Source organism: Cricetulus griseus, chromosome 2 (assembly GCF_003668045.3).
Source record: "Cricetulus griseus strain 17A/GY chromosome 2, alternate assembly CriGri-PICRH-1.0, whole genome shotgun sequence".
Classification (NCBI taxonomy): domain Eukaryota; kingdom Metazoa; phylum Chordata; class Mammalia; order Rodentia; family Cricetidae; genus Cricetulus; species Cricetulus griseus.
The window spans coordinates 19,014,202-19,038,811 of NC_048595.1; the positions used below are offsets into that span (position 1 = coordinate 19,014,202).

The 24,610-nt window shown below is 44.3% G+C and overlaps 2 protein-coding genes across 2 annotated transcripts; one reads left to right on the top strand and one right to left on the bottom strand.

Moving 5' to 3' along the window:
* Positions 1-977: 977 nt before the first annotated feature.
* LOC118238159 (translation initiation factor IF-2-like) lies at positions 978-10,291 on the bottom strand. The gene is made up of 3 exons (XM_035438642.1): positions 10,211-10,291; positions 9,453-10,140; positions 978-1,062 (listed from the first exon to the last, which is right to left on the bottom strand). The coding sequence occupies exons 1-2, from the start codon at positions 10,289-10,291 to the stop codon at positions 9,541-9,543; spliced, it is 681 nt and encodes a 226-aa protein (XP_035294533.1). The 3' UTR covers positions 978-1,062; positions 9,453-9,540.
* Positions 10,059-23,371, top strand: Pdik1l (PDLIM1 interacting kinase 1 like). Its single transcript, XM_027399631.2, has 3 exons — positions 10,059-10,184; positions 13,014-13,315; positions 19,377-23,371. Exons 2-3 carry the CDS (start codon positions 13,031-13,033, stop codon positions 20,115-20,117), a joined length of 1,026 nt encoding a protein of 341 aa, XP_027255432.1. The 5' UTR covers positions 10,059-10,184; positions 13,014-13,030; the 3' UTR covers positions 20,118-23,371.
* Positions 23,372-24,610: the final 1,239 nt, after the last annotated feature.

Consider the following 24,610-nt stretch of genomic DNA (forward strand, 5'->3'; position numbering starts at 1 on the left):
GAGAGAGGCTCCACCCAGGCTTCTAGAATGGAGAATCAGCTGGCCCTGCCCAAGGACAGCTCTGCAAAGAGCAGGCAGGTTTCATTCAGGCTTGGCACACCTCCCTTGTGGGCCCTGGCCTTTGTTCCTTGCTGTCCTACTCTGAGGTGCTCCACTGTTTGGAGCCTCCTGGGTAGCTGCAAGAGAAGACAACCAGGCCATCTGCCCCAACCTCACATCACAGAGGCCTCAAGTTCAGACGTCCAGCGTTCCTTTCAGAGGGGATGGCACAGTAAACCTCGGAAGCCCCCGGCTGCTGCTGGGTGACCCCCAACCAGCCCTGCCACTTTGCTTGTTTGTTTTGTTTTCTTTGGGGACAGGATTTCTCATAGCCCGGCATCTGGGCTGACTTGGAACTCCTCAAATAGCAGAGGGCGGTCTTGAACCCCTGCTCCTCCTGCCACCAACTGTTGTTGGAATTTAGCAGAATTGCTGTATCTGGGATAGAATGAATAGCTGTTTTCTAGAAATACTTTGCCCTCCAAGAACCATTGTGGTAAAGAGTAAACAATCTTTGTGGAAAACAGTGATTGTTTTCTGTGATTTGTAGGTTGCTTTACTGAAGGGGCGTTGCAGCCTTCACGTTGTTACTTTGGTCACAAAACGCCTCTGGCACACCTGAGGCTCTTGGTTATCGTGTACTGCAAATGGTCCACAATAAAGGACTAAAGTCATGTGGGCAGGTGATGCTCTCCTGTAGGGAGACGTGTGGATTAGACTAGGGACCTTGTATACCTTGTATAAGGAAATATTTTATCCAAAAAACAACTTTGTGAAACAATCAATAAATACACCTTTGAACAGCTGTTTGGGGGTCAGTCCATCAGAAAGGCTGGACCTTCCTGATGCCACGTGACCCTTAAAATTTCATCTCTTCAACTGACCCACACTATACCCAACAACCAACTCCCGACTGCTGGGGTCATGGGTGTGTATCATCACCTGTAACTCCAATTTGTCACTTGATCAATTTTGTGTGGTTCTTGGCAGGTCTTTCACCTCTATATGCCTCAGTTTCTCCATCTGTAAAATGGGTAGAAATGCATTTTTCACAGGGTTGTTGGTGAAATTATGAAGAGTGTTGATTGATGTAATGTGAGCGTGTCTGTGAGTGTAAAAGCCTGGTACAGAGCAAGCACTTGGTGTCAGTTTCTCCCATTTAAGTGACATATACAACCATTACCAGTGACCAGGGCTGGGTGCTTCCAGACTCTTGGCCTCTTGTGCAAAAACTTGAAAATAAGGGCAGGTTTGCAAAAGTAGCTTGTCAACACATGAATTTTACCTATTTAAACTGTGACAGAAGGACCTTTGTCAACAGTGTCCTTTTTTTTTCAGGAGTAAAATGTCATGCTAGGCTGATCTACTTTCGGCTTCTGTGAGATAAAGGACGTGACTCCCGTTACACAGCCAGCCCAGAAACAAGTCAGCTGGCATGTCTGAATTCACAGACCTAGGACAACAGAGGGCCGCTGGGTCAAGACCCGCTATGCCTGACAGCTGCACTCACAGAATCTACCACCAGGGGGCAGGATCGTCCCATCCAATTTTCCACCTGTCCAACTGTGCATTTCACTTTGAGCATGATTCTTTTTATTTCAGGAAATTTCAGACATACAAAAAAGTACAGGGCTGGGGATGCAGCTCAGTTGGTAGAGGGCCTGTGTAGCATTCACAAGGCCTGAGGTTACATCCCAGCACCACAAAACCCGGGTGTGGTGTCCCATGTCCATAACCCTATTGTTAGGGCTCCAAGTTCCAGGCCAGCATGGAGTTCAAACCAAATTCAAAGGCATCCTGAGCTAAATGAAACCCTATCTTTAAAAAAAGTTAAAAAACTCAAGCACGATAATACAGTGAACCTCTTGTATACCCCACTAAGTTTTAACAACTAACATTTCTCATTGTCCTTTTCTTCTCTGGGTTTTGGACAGGTTTTATTTATTATTATGGTGTGTGGTATAATGGAAGGAGTGCAATCATATCCCATTGCTTGTGTGGAGGGCAGAGGGAGCTTTGTGGAGTTGTGTTTTGCTTGTCATCTTTACATGGGATTTGGGGGTTAAACTCGGGTCCTCACTCCTTGTCACAACCACTTTGTCCCCCGAGCAGTCATCTCCACAGGCTCTCGTGCAGTATTTTTAAAGGATGTTCTGTACCTCATTTCCTTTCATTCATAATACATCAGTGCCCTGTCCCACTTAATCTTCACAAACACCACGGTCACACCTAAAAAGGAGCCACGGTAACACCTCACTCTCTCAGTTCATACTCTAGCTTCCCCAAACCTTACCAAAGATAGCTATTGGGTATGGGAGCTGTCTTCTGAGACACGGCTTCATGTAGCCCAGGATGGCCCACTTAAGCTTTCTATAGCCCTTTTTGTGTTGTTGTTGAGGTCAGAGGTCATGTCTCACTGTCATCTCCCCTGCCTCATCATCCCTAGTACAGACAGGCTCCCCCTTTCCTTTGGTTTTCACATATGAAAGCCCTGGAAAACCAGGGGGCTTGTCCTGTAGGATAGTTCATATTTTGAGTGATGATTGTAGTTTTCATCTACCCACTGTATTTCTGCTGAACTGGAAATCAGACATCATCTGAATTAGGCTCAGGTTCCTTCTGTTCTTAGACACATATTTCCTGGAGACACGGTGTCACCACGGTAATTAAGCTTGGTCAGTCAGCCCAGGCTGTTGCTTGAACTTTGACACTCCCAGTTGCTGTTCACACTGCTGGGTTTTGTTTTGCTTGTTTGGTTTTTGAGAAAAATAAACAGAAAGGTTCTCTGTGTAGCTTGGGTATTCTGGAACTAGCTCTGGAGACCAGGCTGGCCTCAGACTCACAGAGATTTGCCTGCCTCTGCCTCCCAAATGCTGGGATTAAAGGTGTGTGCCACCACCACCCAGTCCTTTCCTTAGACATTTTAGTAGTCTTAGGCTTCTAGGAACAGAGTGGACGCAAGCTCATTGCTCCTACTCCAGTTCTGTAGTCAGGTACTGTGCCAGCTGGATTCTATGTCAACTTCATACAAGGGGGAGTGCGAACCTCAACTAAGGAAAAGCCTCCATAAGATCCAGCTGTAGACAAACCCATAGGGCATTCTCTTAATTAGTGACGGATGGAGGAGGGCCCAACCCACAATGGGTGGGGGCCATCCCTGGACTCACCAGTCCTGGGTCCTATAAGGTTGAGCGAAACCATGGGCAGCAAGCCAGTAAACTGCACCCTTCCACGGCCTATGCATCAGCTCCTGCCTCCAGGTTCCTGTCCTGTTCTGAGTTCTTGTCCTGACTTTGATGTGGAAGTGTAAGTCAAATAAAGCCCTTCCTGTCCAAGGTGCTTTATTTAGGTCATGGTGTTTCTTCACGGCATTAGTAACCCTAAGACAGGTACTGACCCAAAGAACCTTGATTGATGTTTCTTTCTTTTTTGTTGCTCTTGTCACTGTTTGAGGAAGAGTCTGTGTACCTTAGGCTGGCCTTGAACTCAAGATACTCAAAGATAGCTGCATCACCAAGGTCCACCCCAGCATGGGTGACCGCTCACAGAAGCTGGGAACCCGGAGTGCACTGCACAGCCCGCAGACAGCTCAACAGGTTGAAGAGTGTCCCTTCTGAGTTACTCAGTTGGTCTAAACCTCTTCCAAGCAGCTGGTCTGGTCTGTCTTCTTTGCAGCTTGGTTTAATCTGGCAGGGAAGGGCCTAGTGAATCTGGTCAGTTTCTGGGACTTCCTTAACTATTTTGAGTTGTTTACCTTCCTGCTTAAGGAGCTTCCGTGAAATATGGAATGTTTCTAACCAGGAAACTGCTCCACAACAGTAATTTAAGGGAGTCTTCACTCTCCTTCCATCATGGGGATTACAAAATCAAACCAAAATCAAACTCACATTGTCTGACCAGGTGGAAGATGCCTTTATCTGCTGAGTTACCTTGCTGGGTTAACACTGAACTTTTGATCCTCTTGCCTCTACCTCTTGAGTGTTTGGATTATAGACATGGGCTATCATACCCAATATATGGTCTTACCCACCTCTTTGTACATGCTAGGTCACTGAGCTACAGCCCCAGTGAAGGGAGTCTGACCAGATTGAGTCTCACCAGCAAACATGGCTCTGGCAGGCCTTGCCCTTCTCTATCCCCTCTGCCTTGCTAAAAACCATTAGATAAGATTACATTCTTAAAGCTAGCTACCAAGGTCTATTCCCTTACTTGGCCACTTCCTCTTCCTGAGGCTGACTACCAAAGTCCAACAATCAAAAGCCCCCCTTTGGCTCACCTGATTTTTTGCTTTTGTTCTTCGAGACAGGGTTTCTCGAAACGTTCAGTAACAAATGTTCCAGGATGATTTCCTTAACTATCTGGTCTCACTCTGTAAACTCACTTTCTGGTAAAATCCCCTACCCTATGGTTTTGTCCTGTAAAAGGAACTGAGAAATTGTCTCAGGGCTGGTCTCATGAACCCCAGGCTTAGGGAGAGACAGTTGCCTATTTGGCTCTGATGTGTACATGAATAAAGCTTGCTTTAATTTGACTATAATTGGCTTTCTCCTCTAGTTTGTGGGATTAATGTGTTCTGTGAATCAAAAATGGGTCCTCTGGCAGAGCAGCCAGCGCCCTTAATCCTCTTAACTACTGAGTTGTCACTCCAGCCCTCCTTTAATTTATTTTTTAATTTTTTTACTTTATGATATCCTTTTATTTATAATAGGATACCAATCCTATGAATATATACCTGTATATTATCACTGCCATTCAAATCCTGAAAGATATAAAAAGAACAGGTTTTCCCTCCTTTTTATTTTTAGATGTATCTTACTTATATGTGTGTTCTGCGTACGTGTATATGCATACCACCTGCATAACTGGTGCTTTCAGGGTTTAGAAGGTACTGGATCACTAGGTGCTGGAGTTACAGATGGTTGTAAGCCACCATTTGGTGCTAGAAACTGAACCTGGGTGATCCGAAAGAGCTAAAAGCGCTCTTAAACACGGAGTCATCTGCCCCCACCCTACTCCGTTGTTTTGAGACAAGATTTCACTGTGCAGCCCTGGTTGGCTCTGAACTCACAAATCTGCCTGCCTCTGCCTCTGCCTCTGCCTCTGCCTCTGCAGCACTGGGATTAAAGGCATATGCCACCATAGCTGCCCTTAGAATACTTTTTATTTTATTTTCTATTATTTTCCATACAGGGTTTCTCTATTTCGGAATATTTGCTTAATTATGCAAAGATGCGTTGCATTTGTTTAATTATATAGAGATATGTAGCTGTTTTACCTTGCCTGCCTAAGGTACCTAATTGGCCCAATAAAAAGCTGAACAGCCAATGGTGAGGGAAGAGGTATAGGCAGGACTTCTGGGCAGGGAGAGTAAGTAGGTGGAGGAATTTAGGAGAAGAAAGAAAAGGGCCAGACAGATAGACACAGAGGAAAGTAAGACATACAGAATTTTGAAAAGGTAAAAAGCCCTAGCAAAATGTAGATGAATAGAAACAGGTTAAATTAAGTTAAAAGAGCTAGTGGGACAAGCATAAGCTAAGGCCAAGCATTCATAATTAATAGTAAGTTTCTGTGTCTTTATTTAGGAGGAGCAGGTTGGAAGCCCAAAGGAATTTACAGCTACACTCCGTAGCAAGCGTTCTTGCTGGACTTTCTTGGGCCACCAGCCTACAAATAATGACATGGAGATTTCTTAATTATGAAAGCTTGACCTAGCTTAGGCTTTTTCCCAACTAGCTCATATAACTGAAATTAACCTGTCTCCATTAATCTACATTCTGCCACATCTCAGTCACCTCTGCTCTGTACTTCTTCCGAGTCGCTGGTGTCCCCCTCCCATCTCTTCCTCCCTGAGTCCTCTCTCTCCTGGGAAGTTCTGCCTATTCTCTCCTGCCTAGCTATTGGCCATTTAACTCTTTGTTAAGCCAATCAGAGGGCACCTAAGGTAAAGACACATCTTTACAGTATAAACAAATAATTCTGTTACATGTCTCTGTGTAGCCCTGACTGAAGGTATGGGTGTAAAGATTTCACTAGACCCAAGATAAATGATAAATGGGTGTTTATTGGGGAACACTTACACGGATAAATATAAAGAACCACGGGAGCGCTTCTCTATCCTTCCTAGTAGATCAGCTGACCCAAGAAAAAGGACCCCCCTCCTCCCCCCGCAAAAAGAAGCCATCTTTCCGCTTTTGTCCACCTGAAGCCACGCCCAAAGGGGGTGTGGCCACTATTACAGGTTCACCGGTAAAACCGCTATACCTGTCTGTCCTGAAACTTGCTTAGCTCGGAAGACCAGGTTGGTAGACCAGGCAGCTCTCAAACTCTGACAGGCTCCTCTGACTCCTGAGTGCTGGGATTAAAGATGTATGATACCACCACCTGGGTTTTTTTTTTTTTTTTTTTTTTTGCTTTTCTCTCAAATACTTGTATTTTAAAGGTATTTTTAAAGTTTATTTCATTTTATGTGCATTTATGTGAGGTTATCAGATCCCTTGAAACTGGAGTTACAGACACTTGTGAGCCGCCATGTGTGTGCTGGGAATTGAACTCAGGTCTTCTGGAAAAGCAGTCAGGGCTCTTAACTGCAGAACCATCTCTCCATCCCTCAAATACTTTTTTTTTTTTAAGAGACGCATATTTTAAAGTGCTATCTAACTCAGATTTAACTTTATACTAAACTTCTTTTTAAACTGTTGACTCATCTATTAGAAGACCTTGGTTCCTAAAGCCATCGCCTAAGTACCTGCTGTCTTGCAGAATCACACTTTCAAACTAGCAATATGAAAAGGACCTCATTTTAAACTTTAGTTGTGTTTATTGAGTGTGCATGTATGTATGTGTGGTTTCCCATGTGCTCTGGCGTGTATCTAGAGGTCAGAGGAACACTTGCAGGAGTCAGGTCTCTCCCTCCGCTATCTCCCAAGGACAGAATTCAGGCTGTCATGCTTGTTAGCAAGCACCTCTACCTTGGACCAGCTCATCTGGCCTTCAGTTCCATTTCTGAGCAGGTTTGTTCTCCCTAAACAATATCTCACCAGGGAAGTACAACAAAAACATTGTTAACTTAAAAACAATTCATTACATTTTTATTGGGGGAGGCACTATCATTTTACAAATATGTAAAGCATTTACATGCTTCCAGTATCTTCATTATACACTACAGTGCACATGTCTCATCGGTGTCTTTTTCTCTCCCACAAACAGACACTTTCAGAAGTTGTGTTTATTCTTCCAGTGTTTTATCTTTTGATCTCAACTCTGTAACCCTGGTTAGCCTTCAAGTCACAGAGATCTGCCTGCCTCTGCCTCCTGAGTGCTGGGGTTAAAGACGTGTGTCACACCAGCCCCGTTGTTTCTCTTTTAAATGTATGAAATTGTGTCAGGCGTGATGGCACACTCCTGTAACCCCACCCCCAGGAGTGTGGGGATTCAGAGGCAACAGGATCAAGAGTTCCAGGCTGGGCTGGTGAGACAGCTCAGCAATTAAAGTCACTTGAATCACACACACGCCTGGTGACCAGAGTTCAATCCCCGGAATCCACCCAAAGGTGGAAGGAGAGAATGGACTCCACAAAGTTGTCCTGTGACTTCCATATATACATCAGACAAGCACAGATACATTTTTTTTAAAGGTTGGCCAGGCCTGTGGTGGCACACACCCTTAATACCAGCACTCAGGAGGGTAAAGGCAGGTGGATCTGTTATACAGAGTAAATTCAAGGCAGACCAGGACTACTAAGGAAACCCTGCCTCAAAAACAAACAAAAGCACTGCAGAAGAATGTGGAGTCATTCTTCTAATTGAATTGATAATAGGCCTTTTAAAAGTTTAGAATATGCCAGGTGGTGGTGGCATGTGCCTTTAATCCCAGAACTTGGGAGGCAGACACAGGTGGATCTCTATGAGTTCAGAGGCCAGCCTGGTCTGCAAGGCAAGTTCCAGGACAGGCTCCAAAGCTACACAGAAAAACCCTGTCTCAAAAAAAAAAAAAAAAAGGTTTAAAATATAAGCAAATGTGTTTATCATTCACACAAAAGATGGCATACTATAAAACACTGGTCTCCTAGTTAGCTTCAGCTGTCAACTTGATATTACAGCTATTTGAGCTGGACTCAGGGGATTGCCTCCATCAGACTGGCCTGTGAGCATGTTCGTGGGGCGTTTTTGTTCATTCTTTTTTTGTTTTTGGAGTCAGAGTTTCTCTGTATTGTTTTGGAGCCTGTGCTGAAACTCACTCTGTAGACCAGGTTGGTCTCAAACGCAGAGATCCACCTGCCTCTGCCTCCTGACTGCTGGGATTAAAGGTGTGTGCCACCAACGCCCAGGGTTTTTTTCTTGATTGCTAATTGACAAAGCAGTGCTCACCCCAATGTGGGCAGTGCTATTTCTAGGCAGGCCAGCACAGGCTGTTTCAGAAATGTAGCTGAACCATGACCTGGTAGCAAGCCATTAAGTTGTCTTTCCCCAGTTCCTGCCCTGACTTTCCTCAATGATCAATTTATGACCCTGACCCTGGAAATTTAAGTCAAACAAACCCTTTCCTTTTTGTTTTTAATCATAGCAATAGGAAAACAGCTTGAACAGGTATGTCCCTTGAAGCTCCTGTGACATTTAATGACTGTAATGAACAGAGAGATCTCTTCCTAGTCTGACCTGTAACACAGTAGCCAGCATTCCCATCCCGTCCCCTCCCCTTTCCAGGACAGGAAACAAGTCTTGACTGAAGCCTGCATTCCCAGCGAACTGGTGAACACCAGTACCAGGAAGGCACTCAGGACAAACTAAACAGATTACTGGAGTTTTATTAGGAGAGGAGCTGGAGGTTGTTACACCAGGGGCAGGAGCGGATTTTTCTAGAAAGGCACCTTTTGGTCAAATGTAGCACAAGTCAGCTTTCTCTCCTGTGAAGGCGGGGTCAATAGTAAAGCCTTGACTTGTGGAGTTTAGTACGGATTCTACAAAAAGTTGCCCAGTTCCCAAACATTAGCCCAAGAAACAGAAGACTTAAGGAAAATTAACCTGGAGCTCAGTCACAGATTCTTACTGTACCTTATTAGCAAACAGTAGGTGCAGCATAATAAAGAAAAGAATGGGTGTTTTTGGAAGATGCTGACTGAATCTGTGTAACTAACGGGCCGGCCCACTGGTCCTCGCCTCTGAGTGACTGTGAGCCTGATGGTAGAGTTCAGGAGGACTGCTGCCGGGACATGACTGTCAGCTGCTGGGGAGATCCGAAAGGCTTCGCCCCCGAAGCGCCCACCATCCGGACGAGTGCAGTTCTGGTCCTTGGCGACCTGCCTTGCGTGCCGGCACCCTCCTACCTGAGTTCGGGCCTGCTAGGCGGGGCGCTGCAGCCAGGTAGGCCGCGCCCTCTGCCCCGCGCCCGCCCGACAGAGCAACTCCATCCTTACCGCCGGGAACAATGAGGTTCCGGCTTCTTTAAGGGAGATACCACCGCGCCGGTGGGGCAGGGGACGGCGTCCTCCCAGATGATCGCCCTCAGTCGTCCCGCATCACCGCCTGGGCCGCGGCGCCGCCCGCAAGCAACCCGGGGGACCCGGACAGAAGGTGCAGCCTCCCTTCCCCGGCCGCACCACCCCGCGGGCCCGCCGCCCACACCCGCCACCCGCGGAAGATGCGCCGGGCGTCGGGTCGCAGCGACCGCTCGGTACGTGTGCAGGGGACAGGGTGGGCAGCCGGCGGCCGGGCTCGTGCACTGCCGGCCCGGGGCAGTGGCCGCGGCTTCCCCAGAGTCCAGGCACCCGCACCCGCCGCGGCAGAGGGCGACCGTCGTCCCCAGCCGCCACCCCCGCGGGCCCGGGCAGCAGTGGTCCGCCCTGCAGCGCGCACACCCCGCGGGCGCCGCTCGGCTCTGCGCGGCACCGGAGCAGCGAGCGGCGCCGGAGCGCCACGCCGCACGCGCGCAGGACCGGCGCTCGCTCGCCCAGCAGGCGGCGCTCGGTGACGCACGCGCACTACGGCAAGCCGGAGGGGGCGGGGCCCGGCGTGAGGGGGTGTGTCCGCGCACCACGGGGGCGCGCGCCGGCTTCTGACTGGAGGCCGCGGCAGCCGAGGCGCGAGCTGCCCGATAATGGCGGCCTGCAGAGCTCATGAGAGGGAGAAGCGGCGGCGGCTGCCCTGAGGTAAATCTGGCCCTTCGTCGTGGCACGGATGCCCTGCGTTCAGAACCGCCCTCCCTGCATGTGTCGCTGGCCCAGCAGGCCCGTTCCAGACCTCTCAGCGGAGTCATCCCCGGGAAGGCCCGGCGCTGCCCCGGCCAGCGGCCCGGACTGCGGCCTCCGTTCCCGCCCGGGCCACTCCCGGGCACCGGCCCCTCGTCTGCAGCCGCAGGGAGCCGAGCGGCCGTGCAGCCGGCTGCAGGGCCGCGGGAGGGTCCCTCGGGGTTTCAGGGCACTGTCGCCGGGAGCGATCTTGCTGCTGGGGCAGCGAGCGCGGCCTGAGCACCCTCACTTGTCCCCTTCGCGGCACCAGCAGGTGCATGTCCAGGCCGGCCGTGCCCAGCGCCCGGGGACCGCAGCAGGCAGGAGGGTCCGGGACACGCCATCGAAAGGCACACAGGTTCTCGAAGGATGCTTCCCCGGGGCGCCTCTCCCTCCAGGATCCCGGGGATTTGATAGACACCTTCCCTCCTTGTTCAGGAAGGTGTCCCCCCCCTGTCTCGGGGGACCGTGGCAAGTGGGAGAGAAGGGACTGCTGCACAGAAAAGAGCCACTTGGAAGCGCACAGTAGCTGGCGATCGGCGCAGAGCAGAGCAGAGCAGAGCAGGGCTGTGGCAGGAAATTTGACATTAGGAAATAAAGCAGTAGGAACTTGAAGGATAGGCGACCAATTAAAGGAAGTAGCGCTCTCGGCAATCCTCAGAAGCAGTCATTTTCTTTTCAGTCTTGCTTATGGACTTAAAAGTAGTTGTTCCCGGAGTTTTCAGCTTCCAGGGTCAGTCACTTTTTGTTTCTCTGATTGGGCAATGTAAATACAATCTCAGGTTACTTTTTCTGCCGGCGATGACAGGCAGCGGCGAGTGAGCATTTGAGGAGTGAGGAAGCACACTGCAGGCTCTCCAGTCAGAAGAACGCTCTGCAGGGCCTGTGCTGTAGCTTGCCTTTAAATGATTTATTAATTTGGAACTTCAGAGAACTTTTCTCAGAGAATTCCCTTTGATGTATAAGATGCTCCCCCACTTTGGCAAAAATGACCTAGAATTAAATAGCTATGTTAAACGATAATAAAAAAAAGTAGTTCTAGTCTGAGCAACTTGCTTCGTTTTAAAGAAGTTCTCCTACAAAAACTTTGTGTTTATTTTGTAAGAAATAAATAACCAAGCATACTGGCGCATGCTTATAACCCCAGGACTAGGAAGGTGGAGGCAGGAGGATCAGTAGTTTGGGATCATTCTCTGCTACATAGTGAGTTCAAGGCTAGCCTGAGTTACTGGAGACACTGTCTCAAACAAAACAAAATGGTCTTGTTCACTTTCAGTCCATAAGCATAAGTCAGGGGATTTTTGCATTTCACTGTTTTTATTACCTTTCATATATGCATCAACCTTAAGGAGATACAGATACATTGCTTCATTTTTTTCATGATCAGTAAATTAAAATGTTGAATTTTGAGTTTATTTGTTTATTGTTTTTCGAGACAGGGTTTCTCTGGGTAGCTCTGCCTGTCCTAGAACTCACTCTGTAGACCAGACTGGCCTTGAACTCAAGGGCAGCCTGCTTCTGTCTCCTGAGTGCTGGGATTAAAGCCTGAGTGCTTGGATTAAAGGCTGGAGCCACTGCTGTCCAGCTTTGGGTTATTTTTATCAATGACATGCTCCAGCAGTTCCTATAAGAAGTAATGTAGTTTAGGGTTTAAGTCATGGATATCTGAACCAAAGAGCTGCCTGGCCACTGGCTTTGTACTTAACCCTCTCTGTGCTTTAATTTCCTCACTTCTAAAATGACCATTATAACACCTACCCCTTGCTACACAGATTATGGTTAGGGATTAAATGAATGTAGTATAAAGTAGCCAGGTAGTGTCACCACCCATCATTCCAGAGACAGAGGTAACCAGGGCTGTTGAGATTGGTTCAGTGGGTAAAGTTGCTTTCTGCCAAGCCTTACAACATAAATTCAATTCCTGGGACCCACATGGTAGAAGGAGAGAACTGACTCCCACATATTGTCCTCTGATTTCCACAAAGACACAAGCGTACACACGAAATATGCAATACAGCTTTTAAAAAGTGAAAGCCATCTTGAGCTATATAATAGCAAGATCCTATCTCTTTAAAGGGGGCTGGAAGGAAGGCATGGTGCACACGTCTTTAATCCCAGCACTGGGGAAGCAGAGGCAGGCTTATCTCTGTGAGCTGAAGACCTTGTCCAAAACAGGGGTGGGTGGGTGGAGCCTGGAGAGAGAGTTGAGTGGATAAAGCGTTTGTCCAGTAAATATAAGGAACTGAGTTTGGATCCACAGAACCCACATACAGCCAGATATCCTTCGTGAGATGGGAGGCAGAAACAACAGTCTCCAGAAATTCACAGGCAGCTATCCTGCCGTGCTCTACTCGTTAGCAGTGACAGGAGAGCCAAGGTGTGCCATGGCATGGGCATGCCTGCACTCACACACCAAGATAAACTTTAAAAAAAGTCAGAAATGATAGTGCTGTAGCCATGGCTTCTGAAGCCAGCCTGACCTACACATCAAGCTCCAGGCCAGGGGAACTTGGCAAGACTCTGTCTCAAAGACAACAAAAACTTTAGAAACCATTGTAAGGTATTTGAAATAGTTCCTAATATAGGGTAAGTGCTATCTGTTACCTTTTTTTTTTATTATTGGTAGATTCCTCCAAAGTATAGATAGATATCTTTCAAGTACCACAGTGAAACAGTTAGTTAAATCATGCATAAGAATACAAACCAATAGGTACACCTAACTTCAACAGAGTACTTTGTTGATTTTTCCAGAAACCTCGACCTTGAAGATGGTGAGTAGCCAGCCAAAGTACGATCTAATACGGGAGGTAGGCCGAGGTAGTTACGGTGTTGTGTATGAAGCAATCATCAGAAAGACCTCTGCGAGAGTAGCAGTGAAGAAAATCCGATGCCACGCACCTGAAAATGTTGAACTAGCCCTTCGAGAGTTCTGGGCACTAAGCAGTATCAAGAGCCAGCATCCAAATGTGATTCACTTGGAAGAGTGCATCCTGCAAAAAGATGGGATGGTGCAAAAGATGTCCCACGGCTCTAATTCTTCCCTTTATTTACAGGTATGTGTCACTGGATAGGAAATGGACGCAATATTGGTCAGCAAGAGGAAAAAAGTGTCAGATGAACTTCTCCCTTAAAAGGCAGGTGTTCTATGACTAAGTGCAGGTAGAGGTCTTCAGAGGATAGAGGAGATACTTACTTTAAGCCTGAGCTGCACATGCCTAAAAATAACATAAGCCACCTGTTATGCCTAGTACCTGCCAGTCTGCGTAGGAATAGGACAATATGGGAACTGGAGGAATAGGACAATTTGAGACTAGCATCAAAGTTCAGTTCCTGGACACCAATTCTTTTGAAAATAAACGCAGAACACCACAGTCAGTAACAGCCACACCCATAGGTAATTGGACTTCTCCTTTTTAGAAGTCTAAACATAATAAACCTTAGATGAGTATATTGGTACATGTCAGTTAAGGTGGAGGCTGGAGGCTCAGGAGTTTAAGAGCAGACTCACCCGTATATGGAGTTCAGGACATGCCTGGACTGAATCATGAGTTCAGGGTAAAAGTTGTCCTCTGATCGCCACACTCACCCAGTGCCGTGCATGCGTGTAAGCGCTACATAGATGCATACACTCATAAACAGACACACATAACATAAATAAATGTAATTTAGCAATTGAAGATAGTAACAACAACAAAACTATGTTTTGGGTTTTTGAAAAGGCTCAGAAAGTAAAGGAGCTTGTTGCCACGCCTGAGTTCATTTCCCAGGTCCCATGTGGTAGAAAGAGGATGTGGACTCCTGAAAGGTGCTCTCTTACCTCCATGGGTTTGCTGTAGCACCACACATACATGAAATGAATAATTAAAAAAAATTTAAACTACATTATTGTTTATCTTTCTAAAAGTATGTAAATTACAATGATAAAAAAAAAATCATCAGAGCAAGGCAGTGGTGGAGCACCCAGCTCGGCCGGAGGCAGAGGCAGAGGCAGAGGCAGGCAGGTCTGTGGAGTGAGTGCCAGGACTGTTACACTACACAGAGAAACCCTGAACCCTGTCTCAAAAAAGGTTGGAAACTTTGCTGTCTTTGTTGTTGTTGTTGTTGTTGCCAGTGCTAGAGATTGAGGCTAGGGTTGGGGGCATAACTACATTCCTCCTAAACCTTGTCTGCTTTGCATTGAGTTGTAGAGATTAAGTTACACAATCCCTGTGGATGGAAAAGTGAAGATGTTAGCACATTTGACTTAACTGGAGTCCCGATTTAGCAACTGTAACAAGAATTAGATATTGTTTAGTGTTGAGTCCACATCTAGCAACTGTAACAATTAGGTATTGCTTATTACTTGGAGGTCCTAACATATGAAGTACCAGATTTGACTAAGTGATTTTCTTTTTTTTTTTTTGGGGGGGGGGAGGTTCAAAGCAGGGTTTCTCTGCGGCTTTGCGGCTTTGGAGGCTGTCCTAGAACTAGCTAGCTCTTGTAAACTAGGCTGGTCTCAAACTCAGAGATCCGATTGCCTCTGCCTCCTGAGTGCTGGATTTAAAAGCATGCACCACCAACTCCCAGCGCTGTTCACAGGTTATAGTGATCACTTCTGCCTTCCATGGTCATTGTCAGAGACAGAGGTAATGCTGAAGCAAGGTTTGGCCATAAGAACTCAGAAATAGGTACCTGTGTTGAAATAAAATAGTCTTTTCTATGGATTTATAAGTTAGCCAGATATTTATTTGGTTGTTTGTTGAGAGAGTGTCACTGTGTGTCCATGGCTAGCCTGGAACTCAATATGTAAACCAGGCTGGCCTCACACTTAGAAAGATCTGCCTGTTTCTGCCTCTGAGTGCTGAGATTAAAGACATGTACTACCTCACTCAGCATAGTTGACCATATATTTATCAATAGAATTGTATCAAAACAACACAATATAGTCAACACATAAATCTATAATGTAACCACAAAGTTCCTATGCATGGTCTTTATTATCTGTATAAATTTTCATTTTTTTATGTTTTTCTAGATATATTCTTCCTTGTTGTCAGTTGGGATCATTAAATCAATTCTTGCTAGCTAAAAATCCTTATCCAAGAGAAAATGTAAGACAAAGTTACAGGGGCTCAATTTCATGCACAAAGACTTTGCAGCCTCCAGTCTATATATTTCAGACTAGTGGCGTAGTTGGTGTAGGAACATATAATAGGGTAGCAGACGTATCTTGGAGCTGAAGAATTATGAACTGCACATAATCCTAACACACGGGAGACTGAGGAAGAGTTATCACAAGTTCAAGATCAGCCTGAGGTACAGAGTGAGACCCTATCTGGGGAGTTAAAAAAGAATTAAGTTGGGCCCTGGTGCTGCACTCTGCTAATCCCAGCACTCAGGAGACAGCAGCAGGTGAATCTTTGTGAGTTTGAGCCAAGCTTGGTCTACAGAGCCAGTTTCAGGACAGCCAATGCTACACAGAGAAACTCTGTCTAGAAAAAACTTTTTAAAAAAGTATAAACTATTTAAAACTTGAGTCTAACTTGAGTTATCTAGATAAGTGGGTGAGAGCTATACATTTCCTTTTTTTCTGGCAATTGCACCACTGTGCCTGCCTTCTAAACCACTCTATGAGTACCGGGATTCTGCAATATGCAAAGCTATTAAGTTTGTATTTTAGGGAAAGACAGAAAACTGAAGTCAGTCAGAAACAGTACACCTGTGTTTCATTCTCTGCATTGGTATACCATGCCAAAAGGAGACCCCTGCAAGCCATTGCTATTGCTGCCCTCTGCATGGGAGACAGAATGAAGGGGTGTTTTTTGCTTTTGCCAAAATAACCAGAGGACTTAATAATAGCAATTAATTTTTTTATCTTTTTATTTTATTTTTTGATTTTTGGAGACAGGGTTTCTCTGTGTAGCTTTGGAGCCTGTCCTGGAACTCACTTTGTAGACCAGGCTGTCTTGGAATTCACAGAGATCCACCTGCCTCTGCCTCCTGGGCGCTGGGATTAAAGGCGTGCGCCACCAATGCCCAGCAATAGCAATTAATTTAAATATAAACTTGTCAGTTACTCCTTCTTCAGTGGCTCAGCTCTGAATCTTCCCTTTTCACACTACCAATCTAAAAAGATACCATATAACAAATAATTTAAAAGCAATTTTAGTCTTTTCATGAAATGATGAGCTAGAAAGTGGTAGAATTCAGCTATATTACCTATATAGAAAATGTAGGCCTGTTGGGCACTTTCCAGAATAGAGCTACTTAAAAATGTTACTTCTTGACTCAGAAATTTACCATGTATTTAGTAAGGGCAAAGGTGGCCTTCTGAAGTGCTAAAAAACATCTTTTAAAGGCATGTATAAAAGCACTGATGAAATAAAATATTTCTGATGTTTCCAGTTAGAGCTGGAGGCTGGGGCTGGACTTCCCTCAGCGCAGAGCAGAGCTTCCTAACCCTTCCACTTGTAATCTCTCCAGAGAAACATGTGCATGACCCTGGGCATATAGGTGTGTAAAACAGATCTACAAATAAACATGTACTGGTAATGAATCATAAATAATTTCATTTTAAAGCAATTCTTTGGTATAGATATAATTTCAGCTTTTACTAAAGTAGGAAGCAAGTTTATACACAACTGAAGTGAATGTGCTTGTTTATTTCTACATAAAGAGTTAAATCTTGGGTCTGGCATTGGTGGCGCATGCCTTTAATCCCAGCACTTGGGAGGCAGAGGCAGGTGGATCTCCATGAGTTCGAAGACAGCCTGGTCTACAGAGCATGTGCTGATAGAAGCTCCAAAGCTGTACAGAGAAACCCTGTCTCAAAAAAAACAAAACAAAACAAACAAACAAACAAAAAAACGAAACAAAGAGCTACTAAATCTTAGGCTGGCAAGATGGCTCAGTGGGCAGTGATGCTTGGATGTAAGCCTGACAATCTTAGTTCCATCCTCAGGTCCCATAAGGTGGAAGGAGAGAATCAGCCTCCAGAGTTACCCTCTGACACGTATGTGCTCAAATACTTGAGAGTACACAGATAAGAAATTAAATCCATTTAGAAAAAAATATTTGGTGAATATTTGTTGTTGTGAAACAGAACATCTTCAGTGTTTTCCACAATTGATACTTTTATTTTATGACCATGATTGGTGAGAACAGTGTTTCATATAAATAGGTCAGTACAAAATAGTAGATATAAATTTAGGCAAGTCAAAAATTGTTCACACTTCTGTCCTCACAGCTTTCAGTGGCCCTTCTGTAGTTCTGGGATCCCAGGTGTGTGCCGCCAACAGCAACTGCTAAAACCAAACCTCTCTTTCTCTCAGTCTCACTATATAACTCAAAATCCAGCAGGCTAAACTTGCAGTCTCTTGAGCTAGGTGTAGTGATAACACACCTGTGATTTCAGCACTGAAGATGGAAGCAGGAGGGTCAGAAGTTCAAGGCCAGCCATGACTATACAGTGAGTTTGAGGCTTTCATGAACTATTTGAGACCATGTCTCAAAACAGAGGAAAAAGAAGAGGAAAGAAAATCACACCCAAATTAAGCATTACACGAAAACATAACCCACTGATGGACTGCGTTGCTGATTAATGGCAGTAGAAAAATATCAGAAGTCTTTGTTTACCCCAATGAAACCATTATGTTTCTATAAGAGCAGACAAATATATATATAGTAAAACAATATAGCAGACATATATATATATATTAAAAAAATGCTGTAATTTGGTTTTGAATTAATTTTTGGTAACTGAAAATTTGTAGTTAAACTTTTGACTGTTGGCAGTTTGTTTTGTGTGTGTGACCTCCTACTTTCTGTGTAAGAGACCCTTGCCTTAATGGTCAATGGTGACTTTAATCCCCAGCACTTGGAAATATAAACAGGCAGATCTCTGTGAGTTCAAAGCCAGCCTGGTGTATAAAATAAGTTCCATGACATCCAAGGACACACAGCGAAACCCTGTCTCGAAAAATCAAAAAGAAAAGAATAAAGAAACCCGTGCCTGCCATGTATAAGATCCAACTGACCTAACTTTCTTTTATTTTCAAGACAGGGTTTCTCTGTGTAGTCATGGAACTCTCTCTGTAGACCAGGCTTGCCCTAACTCACAGAGATTCTCCTGACTCTGCCTCCCAAGTGTTGGCACCACTACTATCCAGCTTGGGTTGGTAATTTTTTTTTATTTAATTTTTATTTATCTGCATTGGTGTTTTGCCTACATGTATGTCTGTATGAGGAAGTTGGATTCCCTGGAATTGGAGTTAAAGACAGTTGTGACCTAACATGTGAATGCTAGAAATTGAACCTGGGTCCTCTGGGAGAGTAGCCAGTGCTCTTAACCACTGAGCCATCTCTCCAGTGCCCCCCATTTTTTTTTAAATTTTACTTTTTGATTTTGCATGACAGGGTATCTCTGTGTAACAGCTGTAGTTGTCCAGGAACTCTCCTTGTAAACCAGGCTGGCCTCGAACCCACAGAGATCCACCTGCCTCTGCCTCCCCAGTGCTGGGATTAAAGGTGTGCACCACTACCACCCAGCTAAATATATATATATATTATATATATATATATATATATATGTTAATTAAGATGTACAACCAGGTGTGTACACACCTTTAGTCCCAGCACTGGGGAGGCAGAGGCAGGCAGATCTCAGAATTAGAGGTCCACCTGGTCTACAAAGCAAGTTTCAGGGCAACCAGGGCTATACAGAGAAACCCTCTCGCAAAAAAAAAAAAAAGAGTTATTAATTTTTAAGTATGTTTGTGTGGAGGGAGGAATATATGTGTCAGTGCAGGTGCCCTTAGAGTCCAGAAAAAGTATTGGATTCCCCTGGAGCTATCATTACAGGCAATTGTGAGACACTGACTTGGGTGCTGAGGACCTGAAGTCCAGTCCTCTGAGGGCATTAAGCTCATAACTGCTGACCCATATTTCCAGCTTCCTTTAGCCTTTCTTTTTTTTTTAATATTTATTTATTTTGGTTTTTCGAGACAGGGTTTCTCTGTGGCTTTGGAGGCTGTCCTGGAACTAGCTCTTGTAGACCAGGCTGGGCTTGAACTTACCCTTTAACCTTTCTATAGTCAAATTTTTGTAATAACTTTTTCTCCTACTCCTTCTTCACAGCTTGTAGAGACTTCATTAAAAGGAGAAATTGCCTTTGATCCCAGAAGCGCCTATTATTTGTGGTTTGTGATGGATTTTTGTGACGGAGGAGATATGAATGAGTATCTGTTGTCCAGGAAACCCAATCGAAAGACTAACACCAGCTTCATGCTTCAGCTCAGCAGTGCTCTGGCTTTCTTGCACAAAAACCAGATCATCCACCGAGACCTGAAGCCTGATAACATCCTGATTTCTCAAAGCAGGTTGGACACCAGTGACTTGGAACCCACCCTGAAAGTGGCGGATTTTGGTCTAAGTAAAGTTTGTTCAGCATCTGGGCAGAACCCAGAAGAACCTGTCAGCGTAAACAAGTGTTTCCTTTCCACGGCATGTGGAACAGATTTCTACATGGCTCCCGAAGTTTGGGAAGGACACTACACAGCAAAAGCTGACATCTTTGCTCTGGGAATTATTATCTGGGCGATGCTGGAGAGGATCACTTTCATAGACACAGAGACAAAGAAGGAGCTCCTGGGGAGTTACGTAAAGCAGGGGACCGAAATTGTGCCTGTTGGGGAGGCACTTCTGGAAAACCCCAAAATGGAACTTCTCATCCCTGTGAAGAAAAAGTCTATGAATGGACGAATGAAGCAACTGATTAAGGAAATGCTGGCTGCAAACCCTCAGGATCGTCCGGATGCATTTGAACTAGAACTCAGATTAGTCCAAATTGCATTTAAAGACAGCAGCTGGGAAACGTGACCTTCTGCTTGCAAGCACCTTAGATGATGTGCTGCTTCTGAGTCAACAGTGATTCACCTTTACGTGGCCGAAAGGAAGACAGAAGTTAGACTTCACTTTCGAAGGGTTTAGGTTTTATTGTGGGGTAATCTTTTTTCTCTTACTTTTCTTACTCCATGCAGACCATTTTATTGTATGTTTTGAATGTGTATTACCAATGTGGGTGTAAAACATTTTTTTTTTAATGATCATTGGTAAAAGTTTGGCAGAAAAAATTCTCTTAAGGGCCAAGCAGAGAAGCGAGTCCAGTTTTCTGGAAATCTGTCTTTAAGTATTTTAGACATTCCTTGTCAGTATTAGGCATTTCCATGGAAGAAGAGGTTTGCATGCTGGTAATGCAACCTTTGAAGCTTTGTAAAGGAAACATATATGTATATATTTATGTATATGTAAGTATGTGAATGTGTGCATTTTGTATTCCACATGAAGAAAATGCCACTTCTGTTTAAATTATTTGATAGAGGTTTGGGTTTGTGAGATTTGCTGGTGAAATTGGTGATGAAAACTACACAAAACCACCCCTCATCTTCTTCCCTGCTCCTCCCGATACTGGAAATATGCTAAGGGTGTTTGGTTTTTCTTGTTTTTATTTTTTGTTTTTTGTTTTTTTTTCCCAGTATACATCTCTCTTTAAAGGCATCATTTTGGATGGTCTAAAATGGCTGGTTAAACATAATTGAAGCTAAGCAGTTCCAAACTGGTGGAGTACATCTGAGTTCTCCAGGGCCCTGTAGCTCTTTGAGTTGAATTAGTCATTCAGTCACATGGTAGAAGGTTGGTTGGCAAGGATGCCAATGGCTCAGTCATTACCTTTAGGTAACTGAGCATTTGTTTAACTAATTAAACCACTGCACTGGAACGTGTGTGCACTTGAGCATCTGCCATGACCTGAGGATGGTATTCTTCTGTTCTGAAAATATTGCTTTACATGACTGTAATACTTGATGTATTCATTTCAAGTTTAAGACTTTTTCTAAGTCTCAGCATAAAGTTGAAGGAACCAAATGAGCTTACCCTCCAGTTGCTGGCCTTGTTGTGGCTTTTTGTTGGATCACTGGAGTCCCTATCACCTTGGCACTGATGCTGTTTTCTCTTGTCTCCTGTGAGACAGTAATGGGACTGGTAATCACTGTCATAAATACTGGTTGCTTTTTTACAAAGTGGGAGATGATGCAGAGTTTGGCAGATGGATGAAATTCTATGCCATCAACTGCTTTTTGAGTAGAAAAGTTGTATGTTTCATTTGGTCACTGGTGTTGTCTATGAGAAAGCAAGAGACTCCTAACTCCTCCTGAAGTGAAATTCTGACGGCATGCTCATCTCCAGATTGTTCATGCTAATGCAGGAAATTGAGAACAGGAGTCCTTGCTAACTGGAGTACAAGTCTCTAGGATGATTCAGATTCTAGAGCTTAATAAAGCTCTGCACCCCACATCCAGGCCTGGGGTAGAGAAACTTGGGCCTTGGGCGTGTTAGGGAAGCAGTCTGACCCTGACCCCTCTGGGATCTTTGCAAAGCACTAAGATGCAAAAGTCAAAAGAGTAGCGGCATTTTGACATTGTCAGCACTTGTCATGTCTCCTCAGCGTTTGATCCTCCACACCTCCACAGGGCTACGTGTGGCTCAGGGGAGAGCCACATCCACAGGGCTATGTGTGGCTCAGGGGAGAGCACTTGTCTGGCGTGTAGAAAGCCTGCATCCAGTCCCTAGCACCCTAAAATCAGTAAGTCAATAGATAAAATGTGTTCAGAGGGTAATAAGAGATAACACACCAAAAAATGGAACATGTAAAACTTCCAGATTGATTACATCTGGAAGCTTAAAAACATGAACTGAAAGGCTTTATTAAAATCTCATCAAATGAAAAAGTCACACACACTTCATACCACTTGCAGACTATTTATTTCTAAAATAGAAAAGTACTGGACCTTCATGGTAATTGACCCTCTGGGTCACCAAGTTGACACAGATCTGAGTTCCAGGAAATTAGAAAAGATTCCATTATAATGTAGTATCAATGACTTGGCACTCCATTAGATTAATACATGATGTATGCCAACAGTTCATTTGCTCTACAAATACCTGTGCACTTGAAGCCCAGTGTCCTGAGCACATAGCTTTTGATCCTGTCTCCTTGAAAATAATGGTAATTTGGTTTGTCTTTTGTTTTGGTTGGTACTGGGATCATACCCAGAGCCTTGCATGTGCTACACAAGGCTTACCACTGAGCTACATGTCTAACCCCAGTTATAATTTATTTTGAAAGATTTTTACCTGTGAAATACAATTCTTTCCTTCATTAGAGGTAAGGGTGTGGGGTGATCACGAAATGTCTTACAGAATGTTCTCAAGTCCTTGTATTCTAAAATAGCTTATGATATCAACAAAAGGATAGTAATTTCTTTGTCTTTTTTGTTCTTTTTCAGTCAGAGGTATTTATTAAGTACCTACTGTGTGCTCAGCACTAAAGTTTAGTTGATATGACAACAGTTTAAGATTGCAGTTGGGGGGGAGTGCAGGAGGGATGACAGTTTAGAAGAATTGCTGCTCTTGCACCCAACTTGGGTATCTCACAGCCACCTAACTCCAGCTCCAGGGGACCCAGTATCCTCTTGCTTCCGTGGGCACACACACACATAATTTAAAACATAAAAATAAACCTTTTTTTATAAAGTGCATTTAGCCATGCACTTTCTCTGGTCACCTGTAAGAAATAACGATAATTGATACTTGGAAATTTTGAGTATTTGCTAAAAGAAAAATGCAATCAAGAAATTGTGCACAGTGCCTTGCCCATAATAGGTACTCAATAAACAGTTATTCCTCATAGTCTGTTGCCATGGTTTCTAGTGTTTTATGAAATTTGTCTTAATTGAAAAAGACCAAATATTTCAAATAAAGCTTATAGGCAGCTGTGTCCAGTCACTGTAGGGTTGTACAGTTAGTTCCTAGGATGTTATTTTGCACTAGTTGTCACTTAGAAACATGGGGTTCTGTAGATTCTTGGTGCTAAGGGATACTTTGTCATTTTGATGAAGTAAGTGTTAAGTGTCAGATAAATAGCACAGAATAGTTCTTTCTGCAGGTCTGGGTTTTTGTTTTGTTTTTCTTTGTTGTTTTTAATTGTAAAATGTTACCAATCAAACTATTGTAGCAGCTACAAAATAATTCACCAGCATGACAAAATAGTCAAAAAAAAAAAAAGATGTCATAGGCACATCAGAAATGAAAGCAACTTTAAATTTTTTCTTTTAAAATTGTCAAATATATTTTATGAAGAATTTATAAAGGGGAAAGTATTGTAATTTATTGTTCATGAGGTTTCTTTTTTTTTTTTAAATAAAGTGAATTTCAACAAGATACTTTGGAAGTTCTCCTTGCTACTTTGGTGACTCTGGGAGTTGTGCAGTGTGAAGTGATGTACACTTCAGACCTATGTATGGAGTGAATGGTTCTCTCATGGAAGCTGTTGCTGGGGAAGGTGATTGGATTACCGGACTTCCAGCATTTCAAGTTCTCTGAAACTATAATGCTACCTAGTTACTTTTGCTTTGTATAAGAGAGAAATATGTATTGTTTAAGATTCTTTTTTGAGATTGGTATTTTCTAGGTGTGAATGTTTTGCTTTCATATGACTGTGCACTGTTCATGCAGTACCAAAGGAGGCCAGCTAGGGCGTTGGATCCCTGGAACTAGAATTACAAGCCATTGTGAACCTCCATGTAGGTGCTGGGAATTGAACCCAAGGTCCTCCGTGAGAGTGTCAGGGGCTTTTAACCACTGAACCATCTCTTTAGCCCCAGAGATTTTTTTTTTTCATTTATTTCATTCGGTTGAGTATTCAATCTAGATGTGATGGTTTCTATTAAATGTACTAAGTGGATGCGATTTCAATTGTTAGCATGAAGCAATGACTTCTAAAGAAGTCAAAGGTTTAGCAGAGAGTGGTGGCCAGATCCTTTGATCTCAGCACTTGGGAGGCCGAAGCAGGCAGTTGTCTGAGAGTTTCAAGCCAAACAGGTCTACATACTGAATTCTAGGCCAGGACTACATAGTGAAACCTACTCAGAAAAAAAAAAAAAAAAAAAAAAAATGTCGTGGTGAGCCTTTATTTTTTATTTATTTATTTTCCAAGACAGGGTTTCTCTGTCTAGCCCTGGCTGTCCTGGAACTAGCTCTGTACACCAGGCTGGCCTCCAACTCACAGAGATGTCTCTGCCTCCGAATGCTGGGATTTAAAGGCCCGCGCCACCACCGCCCGGCCTCAGCCTTTATGTTTTCTTTGCCTTTGTAAAATGTATGGTTGCCTGAGAATACGGCCTCGCTGGTGGCCTTTGGGATAGCTGAGGGACAGGAAACACGGAGTTCCTGGCAGCCCTCGACTGCCTCCTACTGCAGCTAGAGCTCCGCATACGGACTTTGCTTCTGCTTACAGACGACCTTTTTAAAATTCA

Excerpts from the sequence above, each read along its gene's own strand:
- LOC118238159 (XM_035438642.1), bottom strand. The coding sequence starts at position 10,291 with ATGACTCCGCTGAGAGGTCTGGAACGGGCCTGCTGGGCCAGCGACACA. Across the intron at positions 10,141-10,210 it reads GTTCTGAACGCAGGGCATCC|GCCGCCATTATCGGGCAGCT; the intron begins GTGCCACGACGA and ends TGAGCTCTGCAG.
- Pdik1l (XM_027399631.2), top strand. The coding sequence starts at position 13,031 with ATGGTGAGTAGCCAGCCAAAGTACGATCTAATACGGGAGGTAGGCCGA. Across the intron at positions 13,316-19,376 it reads ATTCTTCCCTTTATTTACAG|CTTGTAGAGACTTCATTAAA; the intron begins GTATGTGTCACT and ends CCTTCTTCACAG.